This window comes from Prenolepis imparis, unplaced genomic scaffold, assembly GCF_030444845.1.
Source record: "Prenolepis imparis isolate NDT839.2.m4 unplaced genomic scaffold, iyPreImpa1.0 SCAF_4, whole genome shotgun sequence".
Lineage (NCBI taxonomy): Eukaryota > Metazoa > Arthropoda > Insecta > Hymenoptera > Formicidae > Prenolepis > Prenolepis imparis.
The window spans coordinates 875,901-893,758 of record NW_028141162.1 but is presented as its reverse complement, the minus strand read 5'-3'; the positions used below and the strand labels follow the sequence as shown (position 1 = coordinate 893,758).

The following is a 17,858-nucleotide window of genomic DNA, read 5'->3' as shown; positions in this document are numbered from 1 at the left end:
GCGAACGGACAGCTGAATATCCAGTGATGCTGGAAGACATGATGAGGTATTAGAAGCGTCTTGAATCACGTCTTTGTCGTCCTCGCGTAAGCACATTTAGCGAATGACATTTTTATTTGCGTGCATGGAAAACTAACGGCTTATATAATCTGTGTAATTTTAAATTGCACTTATATTTGATTTTTTTATTTATCTACGTACGAGATGTCATCATACGGGGAGAATTCTTGGTAACGATTATATACGAATAATATTAATCGCACGAGGGAAACTTGTTTGTCGTTATTTCCTCTCTACGCAAACTCTACTATACTACTAATTATTATCAAAACCTTCTCCACGCACAATTACACACATATTCAGTATAAACAAGATAAATTCATTAGATAGAAAAAAAATATCATTCGATAATGTGACAAATTCGAATATACAAGTGTTTTAGAAATATTACTATATATTTTTTTAAACATTATCCTAATAATCTTGGAATAATATTTTAAAAAATTAATATTAAATAGATAACAAAAATTAAACATTTAATATTTAACTGTATAGAGAACAAAGTTTGTTCGCAATAATATTAAAAATTACGTGTGAAAAAACATATGCAATCGTAGTATAATAATATCGTAATATTTTCTTCAAAGAATGAATATACATGAAGACATGCATTTTTGGAATAAAATTCTTTCTCTCTAGATTTTTGGAGTCACTCGATTTAGCAAAACGTAGTGTAAATCATTTGTGGCACCATAGACACAGAATGCAAGGTGGTCTGATAGTGGTCGCATCATCAGCGGTCGTATCGCGGATGCATCCTGACCGGGATGCGACCGCGGGAGAGAGACTCGTGCGCGAATCTCTGTCAAAGCTGCTACAGGTGGGGGGTACATGCGATCGGTACATTGCGATTTTCCGCCTATATAAAGACGAATGCGCACTAGGATTCTCTGGTAATCTACGTATCGGTCGTCGTTTAAAAGGACGAAGGGCCGCCGTCGTTTTTGTTTTGGGAGGATCGAAGGAACCGCACGAAAGAACCTGAGCGCGATGAAGACGGTGGGTGGATCTTGATCATCACAATTTATCGGCGGCGCGATCGGCAACGGGTGGACCGAATCGATATACGAGGGTTACCGCCGGTTTCGGGGTCCCCCTGATCGAGAGGCGCAGCCTCCCAATTTTTGCGCAACAGTGAAAGTGAAGAGGATTTTTGTGACATTTGTGCGCGCGTGTTATTACGCACACTTTTCGACGCGCGTGACACACGCAGTCATAAGAGAACGTCTACAGGATGTCTACAGGGTACCCAATAATCATATGCAATCTTGTCCTCATACAAGCCAATATTCAAAATTAAGTAATTTCTATAAACAATCTGATCTTAAATTGAAGTTCCAAATGGTAGTCAATTTGAATTTAAACGATTAAGATTTAATTGTTTAATTTCGTCTCAGAGAATTCGAGCAACGTTCTTATTTTATTATTATATATACATACCATCACTTGTAATTCAAAAATTTGGACTACTTTGATAATTTAGTTAATAAACTCTGTCGCTACTCTAAACTGACAGAAAAATTATCAAAACTCTTTAAGACATCCTGTATATATCTCCGATGGAGTCGACCTTGTCACTTTGTTTCCCATGAAATTGATTACGATATTTTGGCTTAATTTCGTAATGCAATATCTAATATCGGCATCGAAAGGTCATCAGCTTTCAAGAAATGACCGAATTTTCGACTGTTGCGCCTTCGCATAGTGACATATTATCGATATACATTCGAGAAAAAATGTTACATTTCTATCTTGCGATGTAAATATCTAAACATGTATCGTTACAAAATATTTAAAAAATAATAAATACATCTTATCTTAAAACCAAAACGACAGGAAGAGATTATTTCCTTGTTTTCGCCTTCTTTCCTTCAATAAAATGATGTTGCTCTTCTTCGTCACGCAGGTCCTCGTCATCTTGCCGCTTCTAGCTGGCGTTCTCGCGGCGCCGCAAACTAATCCAAACGATATCACGATTGTGAAGCAGGAAGAAGTGAACAATATAGGGGTGGGTGGATACCACTTCAGCTATGAGCAAAGCGATGGCCAGAAGAGAGAGGAGACGGCTGAATTGAAGAACGAAGGCACCGATGACGAAGCTCTCAGCGTTGTTGGTAGCTTCAGTTTTATCGCGCCGGATGGACATACATACAGGTACGGAAAATCATTGTCACAATAAACAAGTCATTCATTATATATGTAGCAAAGTGTCATCTTTTATAGGGAGAGGCGTTCCCATTACTTTAAAAGCTAAGATATTAAAATATATGATCCTTGAAATCATTAGAACATAACATAAACATCTAAGAAATTGTTTTGTCTAAATAGTCTCCTCGAATGTTTATGTTGTGTTTGGCAACATATATTACATATAGTTATTCTATAATTAATATCTCGCATCTTTTCTGATTACAGGGTCGATTACACGGCGGATGAGACTGGATTTCATCCTACTATCAATCTCGTCGCAAAGTAAGCGGACTCCGAGAACTAAAGTTACATTTCATTTAGGATTCTATAATCGTCGACACATTCGTGTAATTACGCACGCGCATTAGGATACTTTATTACACGAGACATGCGACTCATCGATGTACAAATACAAAGTGTCAAGAAAATAATCGACCTGTCCATCTTTTTCGGCCAACTCATCCTCCGTGAAAATGATCGCGATATCTTGCATTGTAAAGTGCGTATGATACAAGTTTTTTTATAAGCGTAATTTTTTTTACATACACATATATCTATGTATTATATGAATCTATAAACGCAATTTGTGCAAATAAACCTTTATACTTGTACCAAAATTTCTATGATTGTTGAAAAATATCCTGCTCTCCATATAATCAACAGCATTAAATATAATAATATATAATAATTTATACTTTCTTATATTTCTTTTTTCCTTGCTTCTTAAATATTGTTATTATAAATGGATCAAATATTTATATAATAGAAATTATACATTTAGAAATCCCTTTTGTGTAGATAGAATTGAGATATATTTAATAAAATATAAGAATTGAGTATACACTTGACAAATTTTATACTATAAAACAATATCCTTAATTATGGTATTAACCTTAATAATTATAAATCAGATTGCATATATATAATTAATTAAATATCAATATGTAAAATTGTAAGTTTACAAGTATAAATATTATTACATACATTAATCAAGACCAATTTCTTATGATTAATCTATATTTACAATCTTTAATGTATATATAATACTATATAAAAATATCGAAATACTATTACAATAATATCAAAGTCCTTTCTTGAACAGCATACAAAATGCTGCTAATCTTTAATCTTCTTTAATAATTTTAAAGCATAGAAATAAGGCAATTCGGCACTATAAGATAATATATACTGAACATTTAATACATACATTCGTGTATGTAGTAAATATTTCGATAAAAAAATTTAGCGGGTAAATTTTGTAAAAGTATATATTATCTTTAAATTTTGATTACTAATAAAAAGCTATTAAGTTTAATTAAATGTTTAATTAATTTGTTTTATCGATTACGTATATGATTAGAAATTGCATCTAATTAATCAAGCAAAATATAATTAAAATATAATTCAATATTATATATTCATAACAAATATATATAAAAAAGATATATTAAGATTACTACGGGTGTAAAATAGATATCTAAAGTCCCCAAGCTCTAATTAAACTTAGGGTTTTATTTAATTTAGACATCCATTTTAAACCTTCTTCTCTTGTGTCTGCTAAGAGAAAATGCCTGCAAATAATATTAATTAAAGTATTAAAATAAATTTATTTGACAAACTAAAAAGTAACTGTAACGATACTTACTCTATTGTGGTTTCTATCCCATTCGTTTTCATAATGAGACTCTCAGCATCTCCGGGTTGTACTGGTCGCAATGTCTCGAGTACAAATGTAAATGGACGAGCGCATTTCTCTCGATTTATAAATTGTACATTTTTCGTGACTACACCTATAAATATGTAACATACCGATATAAATCCAGAAATTAAATCGAAAATAATCGAGCACAAACATACGGAAAAATCGTAATATTCGATGGAAAAATATATGTTCGATTATTGGAAAAATAATAGAAAAAACGTGAAAAAACAATCAAAAGTTTAAAGAGTATTACCTTCCAAGTCTATACATCCTAACGGACTTTTCTTATGTTCGTCCTCGGGATGTAGCCAATAGTAAAGTTTAACGTCTTTAAGCCAACACCATCTTCGACGCCAGGCACCCAAGTTCGAAATATCCTCGAACAGTGTCAAGAATCCACGATGTTCTGTTGATATCGAAAGTTTGCGCGATACACGCATTCGCAGATGTCCTTCTAGAGGAGAATGCGACGAGACCTAAATGAAAAAATGCACATTCGTATTCAATATTCAATATTGTACGCCTATTAACTTTATAAATCTTTGTCAAATTAAAAAATTTACAGTACACATACCCCGCACAGAGTGAATTGTTCGCAATTTATATCCTTGATCGTAAAAGTTGCAGTCCCAGACAATTCAAATGCAGGCGATCTGATTACGTTCGGTCCAGCTGGACTTTGTATATCCGGCATTACAAATTGATTTTTTTTCTTTGGCGTCTTATTTACCGCCTGTAAATAAATTCAGCATTAAATTCAACATTAAATATTATTACAAATTTTATTACAATTTGAAAAAAAAAAAAAAAATATATATATATATATATATATATATATATATATATATATATATATAAAGATCTTACTTTTATATTATGATGATTGATGTGATATTTCTTTTCATGTGGCAAAAATTTCGGTTGCGTCTGCAAAGTATATACTTCAACATCAATTTTAAAGTCACTGTACAAGTTGTCGAATTTCAGCATCGAAGTGAAACGAATGCATGAATCGCCTGGTTCAGCAGTAGCTGCTTGAGTGGCAACCATTTCACCCAAGTGATACATCAAGCAGACACAGTGAAGATATGTATCTGCAACAATTTGCACAATTATTTTAATACAATTTTGCACACAAAAGTAACAAAACTGTATATCACTTTATACTTACCAAGACCCATATTTCGAATATATTCTTGTTTCAACGATAATGTAATCGCTGAGATAGATAAGGCTCCACTTCCCACATCTGGTGAGCCTGCCTTGGCAGGTCTTAGCGTGCCTTCACGCTTCAGCCTCTGCACTTCATTCAGCGCAGCTTGTCGTTTACGAGCTAAGTGTGAAAAAGAATATGATAGTTTTTATGTTTATATCATTTTGTTATCTAATAGTTTTGTATATTAATCTTTCAATTTAACATCTAATATATGCAAAACTCTACATGTGTTGTATAAAATATATAATTGTATAAAATGTAAATGTATCGTATAAATATAAAAACTTACTAGCAACAAGTAGAGCCCATTCGCCTCCAACATGCTCACTAGAACCATTAAATTCTATACTAGCTTTGCATAAATTTAATGCTTTGCTAGCTTCTTCCATTTTTTTGTTCTGTGTGACAACTTCGTCCAATAGCTTTTTCACTTTATATTCCACCAGCACTGATTCGTCTTCGCGTCTCTCTGCACCAAAAGCCGGATCTGATCCCACTTCTGGCTTTACAGCTGAATAAGCCTTAGTCAACTGAAATGATAGAAACGCTTTAGATAATTCCATTCATATATCTATATTAAAGTATTAAACTTACCTGAGACTGCTGTCGTCTGTATGCACTAACAGTGCGTACTAATGGTACGCATTTGCCACCATCCTCTAGTCTGTCTGAATCTTTTAAAGGTGAACGATATCTGCAAAATTAAAAATCATCTCTTGAAGAAGGCAAAAAAAATATTATTTTAATAAAATTGAAAATATATGTAATCAACTATACTTGAAGCTATTAGACGTCCTCGACAGACTGCCACCTTTATTTATTTTCGGTGGTGTTGGACCTTCCTCTTTCACGTCATTATTATCTTCCATGTCGAGACATTCATCTAAATATTGATCCATTTCATCTAGTGCTGAAATATCCGATGTAGTGCTATCTGGATCTGGTTCTATACATCTCTGTAATTATATTATTCAAAAATTTAATTATTTAATAATAATATAATCTAAAAAATAGTATGTTTCGAATATGTATCTGTGATTCGTATACCTTTTTATTAAACATTGAGCGTTCGTTGAATGCATGCGAAATAGTACGTCCTAAACTCGTACGCCCGAAAGATGAATTCTGTGTGCTTTCTCGGTCACTTTCTTCAGTCTCCTGATCAGTTTCATCATTCTGCAAAAAAATCCAAGAATGTATAAATATTTCTTGATACATACATTCGATCGTTTTAATTTTTCATTTTACCTCAATATAATAATCGGCTTCGGTAGCAGTTTCGCTTTCAGTTTCAGTTTTCTCATCAAGAGTAGCTGTCACAGGTTCGGTACTATCAACGGTATATTCTGAATCGTCTTCACTTTCCGTAGCTTCGATTTCAGATAAATTAGGATAAATGGATCCTGGTTTCGGAACACAAACACGGATACGTTTAACATCAGATTCACGTTGAAACACTGTATTGGAATGTTGAATTTTAGATGGACTTCCAACAACTGTAAAATATATTAGGGAAAAAAAATCAATATTACATTTCATATGTGCGAGAGATAATACGATAAACATTGAAGAAAGATATTATTTGTTTAAATACCTTGTCTTTTTGTCGGAGATTTAATATGATATAATACGATTTCAGGCTGTGGCAACGGCGGGGGTGGAGGTGGGGCAATGTGATCCTACATTAGATAAATAAAATATACAATTTGTAATTAATGACATATATAAAGATATTTGCGTTATTTTCTTATTATACAAGTTATAAAATTCAATTTTACCGGAGCAGGAGTCGGTTTCACCGGACAAATGGGCGAATTTTTCGGCGAGGATGATTTGCCACCTTCGCTACTTTCGCTCGTTCGAACACAAGATCCAGCAGCGGCGCGAGCAATTTCCTTATTGGTATTAAAACGTGAACGAAGCATAGTTAACTCACGCTGTCTTTCGGCGTAAGTAGCTTGTAAGATATTATTTTCCATTTCTTCTACCTTTTTATTGCCGCCTTGTTCAAACACTGTACGTTGTTCAAGAACTGAGGAGCTTTTGCTCGAAGCGACATTTCGATTATTTGCATCGTGAACAACCGAATTACTTACACTGGATCCTGATTGCGCATTACACTTATTATTTTCCTGTAATTTTTTAGGCGGTATCGACATCGTAAGCGGTGCTTTTGGTATTAATGGTGCCTGTCCTTTATTTCGCTCAAAGAACGCCATTCTTTCGGCGACCGACATTTGAGTAGGATCTTTCGCCTTTGTATCCATGTTTTTAGCTTCGAACATTGACGCTTTGCTTAACACCGAACCTGATGGTTGGACCAAAGTTTTTGGCGAACCATTAAATCCAGTTCTCGATGGTAATCGAGGACTGCTAGTGTTATTTGCGCCTTTCACAATATTTTCAGAAGTATTAGAAACCGAATTACCAGTGTTGTCCTCCGTTTTCTTGCTTCTCGGTGAATTATCAAATTTCTTTTCCATCTGAGCATTCTTTGCCTTGGTAGGTGATAAATGACTTGTCCTTGTGTTTGGAGATCCCTGGGAACAATGCTTATAGTCATACACAAGGCGAGAATTGCTTTTTGTACGACTAAAGCCTTGAGCCTCCTGTAAATATGTTTATAGCTATCCAAATATAATTGTTTAACTGCTAATTCTTTTTTTCAGAAATATAAAAGCGCAGTATAAAAATGCAGTATAAAAAAAGTGCATTAAAAACAAACAATATAGCATAAACAATTCACAAGATTTACAAAGCTTTAGTCCCCTTTAAAAATCTTTTAAAAATAAAATTAAAATAAATTATTTTTTTACCAAGTTTTCTAATACAGTTTTATCCCATTTTAACTGTTTAACTGGACTTGCATCTCTGCTTTTTGTCTCACTGCTGACGGCAATCCATTTGCAACTTTCGCTTGTGCTTGGTTGCGGTTCTATGCTTCTAACTTGTTCATTAAATTTAGCTGCTATTCTTTCTGCTTTGTTATTTACTGGTTTAGGCTATAAAATATTAATATATAACTGTGTTACAATTGTGTTCAAATTTAATTATATTTTATTTTAATTCTCTGCATGTCATTTCATTCTCAGCGTATCTTTTTCCCCCCTTTTTACTTTCACAATTATCGTAGTTCTAATTCCTTTATTATCCCATTATTCCTCCCTTTTTTTCTAAACTTTTTTCTAAACAACTGATACTTCAATGCAAATTCTCCTTTTAAAATAAATATTATAAAATACCTTTGAATTAATTATTGATGGATGGGATAAATCATCCTCCCAATTATTGATTGTTGAGGCCAATGCTGCTAATCTATCGAGTCTAGCACCTCTTTTAATTGGTTTATGCTCAGTATCATTTTCTTCTGCATAGAATTTTTCTTCAGTTCTATGTATAGGGGATCCAAGATTATTGTCTTCTGAAAAAACCAAATTACATATTAATTTTATATATATATATGTAAATATATGTATGTATGTATAATAAAAATAACACAATTGTTTTCTAAAAACAAAACTACTAACTATAAAAAGAGGAAATATATACTATATAAGTTTTAGACAGTACTTTTTAGACATATATTACTGTCAGCAAACAAGTTTCAAGCAATTTGCGTAAAAGTATTATAAATGAATTATATAAGAAAAAGTGTGTGAATGGAAATATTCAGTAAAAGATTCTCTATTACTCATTTAAGATAAATATAAATTATTATTAATATTTAATTCATTCACTTTATCTTCAACTACTATTTACCAGAATATAGTTTTCCAAGTCTCTGCAACTTGGAACGCACATTACAAGTTCCAAATTCATCATTTTCTTTATTATTTTGTTCGTCATTCTTAGATGTAATGTTTTCGGACAGTGTATTAGGAGCTTTTATAGGCGTTTTGGCTACAGTTACTTTTGGTGCTTTGACTGAATTTTCATTTGCTGCTGCTGTTGCTGCCGTCACTGAATAACATAAAGCTATATAATAATTATGTCAATATAAAAACCTAATAAGCTAATAGCTATAAATTTTATTTTGTGATTAATCTTACAATAAATACTTTTAATTATACTGTTTAAATTGTACATAAAAAATCTATAGAAATATATCCTACCGCTCATTTGTTCAAGCTGAACATTTCCTTTTAAAGGACTCCTTTTTTTAACATCGTGTCCTGCGTTAACCAATTGTTCGTCCAATTTCTCTCTCCGTGCTTTAGCACGCTCCAACATACGCTGTTTGTCAATTATATACATATACAATTAGAGTATGTATATAAAAATAATAAAAAATGTTCTCTCGCATGTTACAAAAATTCTTCTTTTGATATTTAATGATACTATAATAATGTTACAAATATGAAATAAGACATTTAGATACTACAAATAAATATAATAATAATCTATAACATATTGTCTCACAATTTGATATATATTCTTTCTTAAAATTGGGATATTAAAAAACTTTCAAAAAATAAATAAAAGTAATAAAAGTAAGAAAAGTAAGAAAAGAATAAAGTAAAAAAAAAATGCAATTTATAGCTCGACTAAACATATATCCATTCATGAATACAATAGATGTATTATAACTACGTCGCTATTATGTTTCATGTCAATATATTTCACATAGTGTTTTTCTGACTGATGTGTGAGGGAAAAAAAAAGGTCTTTCTCTTACCTGAATAAAAGGCTCCATTTGTTGGACGATGCTTTCAAGACAAAAACGGACGAAATATTCACCAAATTCCTTCACCAATTTTAATTTTCGAGCTAGTGTTGTACGAAGGACACCACTCCTTGAAATGACACTGATTTCCTGGGGAGCGGCCTTTATCCTGCAACGCACAAAGAGACTATCTTTATTTCCGACCGTTGAATTTAAACACAGGCGCCATACTGCTCGACGGGGGACGTAAGAGAAAAGGAGAGAGAACGATAGAGCAAGAGAGAGCAAGAGAGAGAAAGAGAGAGAAAGAGAGAGGGGAGAAGCGGATGGAGAATGAATCCTCCCCCCTCCGCCACCCGGTTACTGATATATCAAACAGATATAAAAGCCCACGTCAAAAACGTACATGAAATGACCTTTCACTTCGCGAAATGACACGTACGACTCTTTTTTCTTCGCGAATAAGTCCGTTCGCGCCTCTAATACCCACAATTATACTCGGTTACATTTTTTTCAGTTATTCGCATTCGGATTTTTAGACGAAATGAATGTATACACACATATATATACTCACGCTTTGAAGTAACGAGAGAAAAAAAAAGGACACAATGCACACACGTACACACAGGTGGATTGAGTAAACTCGATAATCGCGAAGAGAATTCCCGTCAGAGAAGAAGATATTAAACCGCGTGCGTTTCAACTCGATAGCAAATCGCCACAACAGAAAACAGAGACGCGCACTTTCGTACCGAAGACTTGTGACTGTAGAGACAGAGACGCCGAACGCCGAGTCCGAGTGTCGCCGAGAAGGGAGAAGCTGTAACGCAGTGACGTAGCTACCACTTCTTTTCGCCCCTTCCGCGAAATAATTCAGCTCGCCTTTTCTTTTATTTCGTTTGCAAAATAAATCGAAGAGAAATTCGAAATAAAAATCTGTACGGTATTTTTTGTAAAAACACCTTCAACTGGCAACAAACGCTCTTTAATTCTTTATTAAAATGTAAAACTCACTTTTGACACAAAACACCTTATTCATATTTAATAGTACGCTACTGATGAGATGCCGACGCGACCCCACGCTTTGACCGACAGTTTGAAATCGCGTTACCCGATTGGTCCGCGGAGGAACCTACGGCACACGTATCGTATAAATTATAAATTTAAAAATTCAAATTTTTTTATACACTGGAATTCGTAGACGCCGTCCAAAAAACCAACAATAAATATTTGATTGAAAAATAAATTAAGGAGCACACAATGTCACAAGTAACGGCTGAATTATTTCGGATACTTCTTTTCTGGATCTCAAATTATAAATTATAAAAATTTTATTGACTATAAAATGGAGTATCACAAATAGTTTTAATATATACAGTATGTTAATATCTTAGAGTTCTACCTATTATCCCCGTGGAATATTTATATCATATTTTGGGATAGTGCTTTTCTTTCGTCATACGTGGGATGACTCATCCCCAGTGTCAGCTGCCATGGCCTCACGATTTTCGTATGCCCAAAAGCCATGGAATTCGATTAAAATGCTGACCATCGTGTCACCTTGCCCACTGCAATTCAGAACATTTTGTAATTATTTTAATTATTTTAATATTATTTTAATTTAATCGATGTCAATTCAATATATTTTTTTATATCGTAATATACTGTATGCGTAATATTTTATACCAAGACAGTAGATCCTGCAGCGTAATTTTACACGGATCTGCTGGTTTGACCATGTCAAATATTTCGTCCTTAACGTCGTCAAAACTAACAGGTTCTTGGCCATGCATTGTCATCTGTTCTTGTATAGCCTGCAAAATATCTCTTTTGATTGAAACTATCGAAACTTGTCGGAACATTAAATTGTAACAAAAAATATAAGATACGTACTCTGAAAAAATAGTTTAGACAAAATGTGTCCAAGTATCCGTGATTGTTAATATCCAGAATTCTAAATAAGTAGTGAAGACTCTGAGGTTCGTGTCTATTCTCTAATGCTAAGACAAAATCGAGATAGGTTTTATAGTCCATTTCTCCTTCGTAAGTTAGACATTCTTGAAATATTCTTTCAAGAAAGACACCAGTCAAAGTACCAGTACCATATCTAGTATATAAATACAATTGTTTTCAATTTAACTATGTATATATACTAATTTTACACTATAATGCAATTTTGCGATTCATTACCCAGCGAGTTCTTCTTTGTTTAACATTCCATTATGATCTCTATCTAGATTCAAATACTGTCCATAAATTTTTAGCGCCGATGGTGCAGAAAACCAATTTGCTTCCTGCAAGTCTTTCGGTAAATCCTCATCTCTCAATTCTAACAGATCGTCCAGAAAAGAACATGCCAAAATATCTTGAATACGAACACGTCCAGTTCGTAAGGGATCGAGGAAAAACAAAAATTTTCTCACAGCTGTGCATACGTAAAATGAATGAAAGGACTTTTCAAGACCTTCGAGTTGCGGCAACGTTGGTATCAGTTCTAAAATATAATTTTCTAGATCCTAAAATAAAAAAAATTCAAAATTTAAGTCTCCCAAATAAAAGTACAGTATAATAAGACGTGAATAAAGTGTATATATATATATATATATATATATATATTTTTTCTTTTTTTTTCAAACTTACCGACTCCCTGAGATATCCCTGGCCTGTCACATCGTACAAAGACAGGCCGATCCTTGTTTGATGCAACCAGACTTTTCTCATGACGTAATTAAACAGTGCCATGATGCTAATTCTACCATGCGGATCTCCTTGTTGCAGTTTAGCGAAAACAACTGCGGTGAAATACGAACTGCATTTTGTTCCTGCCAGTTTGCCTACTTTCTTAAAGTCCTCATAATTAATCAACTGTTCGTCTCCTGATAACGGTGGACTATGATATTTGTCTAATAAGACCCATAATGCTTTCAACTCATTATTATCTAATAGTTGTCGGGAGCGCCTTTGCAAGAATAAGGCACGTGTCTCTTCGCGTAACTTTTGCGGCAAGGTTTCATCCTCTTTTGGCAACTTGAAATAAAACTTTGGTATAATTTTATACGTAGCGTCACTGTCTTTCGCCTTCACGCCTTTCCACTGTTGATACATTTTCTGAAAGTACTCATCCTCTTTCTTCTCATTTTCTTCAGATTTTTCATCCGCTGAAACAGTACATTGCATATAAAGACAAACGCATTCGGTCTATTTATATTTTATGCGAGAAATAAGTGCGACATGCTATTTTTTCTTACAAAATGCCTATGTATACGTACGTTTCTTCGTTGAAGCGCATTTTCGCAACAGAGCTTCCAATTCCATATCCTTATATGAACTTGTAAAATTTGACGTGAAGAGTAAACATCCACAGTTGTTTTCACTCTATTGCACCTGCACCCTGCACCTTGCACCTTCGATTAAGGTTATAGGTTTGTTCTTTATTGCTGAACTTTCTGCACTAGTGTACACTAGTGACACCAAAGCGTTCTTTATTGCAGTGCAAGATAGCACTGGAACTCGATTCTTGAATTCATTCGCAAGAGAAACGTATGCGCAAATTCGGCTCTTACAGAAAAGTTGCAAGTTGATTGGCTATCGCATGGCTTTTAGCCAATCAACTTGCAACTTTTCTGTAAGAGCCGAATTTGCGCATACGTTTCTCTTGCGAATGAATTCAAGAATCGAGCCCCTGGTCCGTTCTTTATTGCATTGCAACGAAATTTAGTGCAACAGTTCACTGTACTCGTTGCACTGGGTCTTGAGGAAGGACAAGCAGTGCAGGAACTGATAAGTTCAATAATGGTGGCGAATTTAATTTTATAAATAGTAATAGAAAGTAAAGTTCTGCGCAAAATAGGGAAAATATTGGGAATAAATATTAAATATTAAAAATAGAAATTATTTAAAAATAAAAGCTAATTTTGTGTATATAAATTTTTTGAAGAAATATAATTAAGAAATAAAGAAAAATTGAAAATTAATGTATTATATTGACTTTTTAGGAGGGGGGGGGGACAGAATTTCAAGTTCTTTACAAAGAGATTGATTTTAATTGTGATACTGTAAATTGTACTGTAGCAAATAAATCAATATTTATTAAATTATATGAAGATACAAATATGAATAACATTGAAAACAATATACAAGAAAATATACAAGAAAATGAAAATGATAAAGAAAATACAAAAATATTTGCATGGACGGATGCTAGTGTACCAAATTATTTTTGTTTATATAAAGAAAAAATTAATTTAGTTATAACTAGAAAAATTAAAAATAAAAAAGTCTTATGGCATAAAATATCAGACTTTAGATTTAGGCCCTGCGCACAATAGGAAAAATATTAGGAATAAATATTAAATATTAGGAATAAGAATTATTTTAAAATAATAAAATCAGAAAAACTCTAATATAAAAATACAAATTCTGGTATAAAGGACTCTTAATAGTTAATTAGCCTTTACTAATCCTTTATACTCGAATTTGTATTTTTATATCAGAGTTTTCTCGATTTTATTATTTTAAAATAATTCTTATTCCCAATATTTAATATTTGTTCCTAATATTTTCTCTATTGTGCGCAGGGCCTTAGATCTTCTTCATCTGAAGAATCTAACAATTCATTTATTATTACGTGATGCGTGTTGATCATTGCACTAAATGGCACTGAAACGTTCTTTATACTTGCTTACACCAGCTTGTCCCCGCTTGCACTAGTTCAGTTCAGTGCAGTGCACTGTGAACTCAGTGCAGCAATAAAGAACAAATTTTAGGTTAGGGTTAGATTAGGTTAGATTGGGTTACGTTGCGTTAGATTAGCCGGTGACCCCGTGTGATCGGAAGAATGAATTGATTCACCTTAAACACGCAACGTCCGATAATCGTCCTCTCCCCGCGATAGAAACGAAACGAGGGGGCCGGGTATGGTCGGGAATAAATTAGATTTGCATCGCGCGCGCGCGTACTTGAATTCCACTTACGGGCTGAATCGCGATATAGGTTAGGCGCAACTTGGCTTGCGAGGAGGAGGATAATAATATTGTTTTGATTACGTGGCCGATTCTCGCGGCTCATGTGCGGCTTCATCGGCTCGCGAGATTCGTCCGAGTCGTCGGAGAGGAGCGTAGGCGATGTACGACGGTGATAACAGATAAAAATAATTAAAAAGAAAAAACAACAACAAACCAGGTAATCGGTGATAGTCCAGCAGGTATCGACGATGATCCTGTTTAGAACGGGCTCGATTCTGGGTTTCCTGATCCTGGTCAGCGGATTTCGGGAGCACAAGAAGAAGGATCTGATAGCCCTGCGCGAAGAGGTACGATCCATGTTCGATTACGCTTATTCCGGCTATCTTAGGCACGCCTATCCGTACGACGAGTTGCGTTCCCTGAGCTGCGACGGCTTCGACACCTGGGGCAGCTTCTCCCTGACGTTGATCGACGCCCTGGACACGCTCGCGGTTATGGGTAACTTCTCCGAGTTTCGCCGCGTCGCCGAGATAATCAGCTCGAGGGAGAACTTCGAGGCCAACATCAACGTGTCCGTGTTCGAGACCAACATCCGGGTGGTCGGAGGATTGCTGAGCGCACATCTGTTGTCGCGCAGAGCCGGCGTTAAGCTGGAACCGGGTTGGCCCTGCAACGGTCCTTTACTGCGTCTCGCCGAGGACATGGCTAAGAGACTGGTCGCGGCGTTCGATACACCAACCGGGATGCCATATGGTACGGTTAATCTCAAGTACGGCGTGCCGGAAGGCGAAACCAGCATCACTTGTACCGCCGGCATTGGTACTTTTTTACTGGAATTTGGTACCCTCTCCAGGCTGACCGGAGATCCGCTGTACGAAGAAGTGGCCATGAACGCTATAAAGGCGTTGCATTATTATAAATCCAACATCGGCTTAGTCGGCAATCACATAGACGTTCTCACCGGTCACTGGACCGCCCAGGATTCTGGTATAGGCGCTGGAGTGGACTCCTATTTCGAGTATCTGGCCAAGGGTACACTGCTGTTCCAAGATCCCTTACTCGCTTCGATATTTCAGGAGCACCGGAGGGCCATAGAGAAATACATTCGTCGAGAAGATTGGCATCTTTGGGTTTCCATGACCAAGGGTCAAGTGACGTTGCCGGTTTTTCAATCCCTGGACGCTTACTGGCCCGGCGTGTTGAGTCTCTTCGGCGAGATCACCGACGCGATGAAATCCTTGCACAATTATCATCGTGTGTGGAAGCAATTCGGATTCACTCCCGAGTTCTACAATATACCGCAGGCCGAGGCGGGTACCAATAGGGAGGGCTATCCGCTGCGACCGGAGCTCATAGAATCCGTTATGTATCTTTACAGAGCGACCAGAGATCCCTGGCTGATCCAAGTTGGAGTGGATATACTGAGAAGTTTGCAGCACAGCGCCAAAACCACGTGCGGCTACGCGACCATCAACGACGTCCGGGATCATCGCAAAGCAGACAGGATGGAATCCTTTTTCCTCGCAGAGACCACCAAGTACCTGTACCTTCTCTTCGATACCGATAACTTTATTCACAACACCGGCTCCGAGGGCGAGATAATCGACACTCAATGGGGCCGGTGCGTCGTGGATGCTGGCGGATACATCTTCAACACCGAAGCTCATCCCATCGATCCCGGAGCGTTATATTGCTGCCGGCCAGCGCGAGAGATTTTCCCGGACAAGAGGGCGGTCCTCAAAAGATTTCTATCGACGCGGAACACGCTGGAGGATGATGTCACGCCGGACAATCTTCGTTCCAAGAAGGATGATGTTATCGAGACGAGGAATGCAGGCGTGCTGCCGATCGCGATAGTCAAATTGTCCGAAATTAGGCACTACGTGGCGAATAAGAAGGAAGGCGCCCTCAACGAGAGCTCTTCCTCTTCTTCTTCTTCATCGTCGAACGCTTCGTCATCGACGAGGGATTCCGCTGCGGACGAAAACGCGAAAACAGGGAACGTCGAGGTAACAAAGAAGTCGAATCGGACCGTTCCGTTCCCGACCGCGCAGATCCTCGCACCCTCACCGACGATCTACAAAGCCGACGATAGCGATGGTCCCGACGGTTTTGAATCTCCAATATTATCGAACGGACAGTACTCGACTTCCTCGAGTGCCACTGTGCAGAGTTCTGGTAGCCGACCAAACGCGACACCGAGTCCCACCAAGACCAGATTCGAGCCTCAAATAATGTTGGAGAACATCAGACGTGGGAATCTCTATCCGACAAATGTCACAGCGAGACAGAATTATCAACTCTTGTCCTGTCAAGCTCAACCATTCCTGCAACGAATGTCGATCATAGGAGAATTTTTTTAAATAATATATATAGAGAAAGAGACAGTGTGTGTGTGTGTGTGTGTGTGTGTGTGTGTGTGTGTGTGTATGTGTGTGTGTGTGTGAGAGAGAGAGAGATTGAAAGATTTGTGAATATATTACAGCGATTCATCAACTATTTTTGATTCGCAAGAGAGACTGTTGTTATAAGAACGAAATTTTACACAGTCTTATTTCGCAAATATATTGTACTTTAATATATTTCTGTGATATAATTGTTGTATAGTTTATAATAAATATAAGATGCAAATGAAAAAAAAATCTACCTTTTATTGGTAATTTCAAAAGAGTCTCATATTAATAATTTTTTTAAATTACATTAATTATATCTTGCTTTGATCTCTCAAACTTAAATTTTGGAAACTTTAGTTATAATGCTACATCTTATTTGATTAAATTTTCCTGTACACTTTGTATTTTTTCCACAAAACTGTCAACAAAACTGTCAACAATACCTTGTTATATATATGTAATCTGTAATATACACACACACATATAATATTACCAACATCAGATAACATGTGCTGTTATACATTACCAACAGTGTTCTATTTAAAGGCTCATTCAGACAGGACGCGTCAAGCGTCAAGCAGCGAGCAGCAATCATTCAACAACCAATAAGCGAGGTAATATTAGCAATGGCGTAAAAAATATTGCCTCGCTTATTGGTTGCTGCTCGCTG

The 17,858-nt window shown here is 35.8% G+C and overlaps 4 protein-coding genes across 8 annotated transcripts; 2 read left to right on the top strand and 2 right to left on the bottom strand.

Moving 5' to 3' along the window:
* Window positions 1–904: 904 nt before the first annotated feature.
* On the top strand, window positions 905–2,867 carry Cpr28 (cuticular protein 28). The gene is made up of 3 exons (XM_083035781.1): window positions 905–1,059; window positions 1,967–2,214; window positions 2,476–2,867. Exons 1-3 carry the CDS (start codon window positions 1,051–1,053, stop codon window positions 2,534–2,536), a joined length of 318 nt encoding a protein of 105 aa, XP_082891907.1. The 5' UTR covers window positions 905–1,050; the 3' UTR covers window positions 2,537–2,867.
* A 461-nt stretch (window positions 2,868–3,328) lies between these two features.
* Window positions 3,329–10,627, bottom strand: LOC145934902 (anillin-like). Of its 5 annotated transcripts, none has more exons than XM_083035779.1 (20): window positions 10,406–10,627; window positions 9,844–10,000; window positions 9,281–9,401; window positions 8,928–9,143; window positions 8,411–8,589; window positions 7,985–8,170; window positions 7,597–7,777; window positions 6,947–7,476; window positions 6,763–6,847; window positions 6,417–6,664; window positions 6,216–6,344; window positions 5,946–6,124; window positions 5,763–5,862; window positions 5,458–5,698; window positions 5,124–5,285; window positions 4,820–5,046; window positions 4,527–4,685; window positions 4,206–4,428; window positions 3,896–4,040; window positions 3,329–3,821 (listed from the first exon to the last, which is right to left on the bottom strand). In XM_083035779.1, the coding sequence occupies exons 2-20, from the start codon at window positions 9,859–9,861 to the stop codon at window positions 3,728–3,730; spliced, it is 3,423 nt and encodes a 1,140-aa protein (XP_082891905.1). In that variant the 5' UTR covers window positions 9,862–10,000; window positions 10,406–10,627; the 3' UTR covers window positions 3,329–3,727. The 5 variants fall into 5 exon arrangements, with proteins under 5 accessions (XP_082891905.1, XP_082891902.1, XP_082891903.1 ...); XM_083035780.1 differs by having other exon boundaries at window positions 3,330–3,821; window positions 7,597–7,708; XM_083035776.1 differs by having other exon boundaries at window positions 6,947–7,777.
* Window positions 10,628–11,144: 517 nt separating this feature from the next.
* LOC145935388 (serine/threonine-protein phosphatase 2A regulatory subunit B'' subunit gamma-like) lies at window positions 11,145–13,359 on the bottom strand. The gene is made up of 6 exons (XM_083036678.1): window positions 13,101–13,359; window positions 12,472–12,989; window positions 12,022–12,347; window positions 11,725–11,938; window positions 11,518–11,645; window positions 11,145–11,399 (listed from the first exon to the last, which is right to left on the bottom strand). Exons 1-6 carry the CDS (start codon window positions 13,144–13,146, stop codon window positions 11,288–11,290), a joined length of 1,344 nt encoding a protein of 447 aa, XP_082892804.1. The 5' UTR covers window positions 13,147–13,359; the 3' UTR covers window positions 11,145–11,287.
* Window positions 13,360–14,585: 1,226 nt separating this feature from the next.
* Edem1 (ER degradation-enhancing alpha-mannosidase-like protein 2) lies at window positions 14,586–17,428 on the top strand. Its single transcript, XM_083036050.1, has one exon. It carries the CDS (start codon window positions 15,044–15,046, stop codon window positions 17,156–17,158), a length of 2,115 nt encoding a protein of 704 aa, XP_082892176.1. The 5' UTR covers window positions 14,586–15,043; the 3' UTR covers window positions 17,159–17,428.
* Window positions 17,429–17,858: the final 430 nt, after the last annotated feature.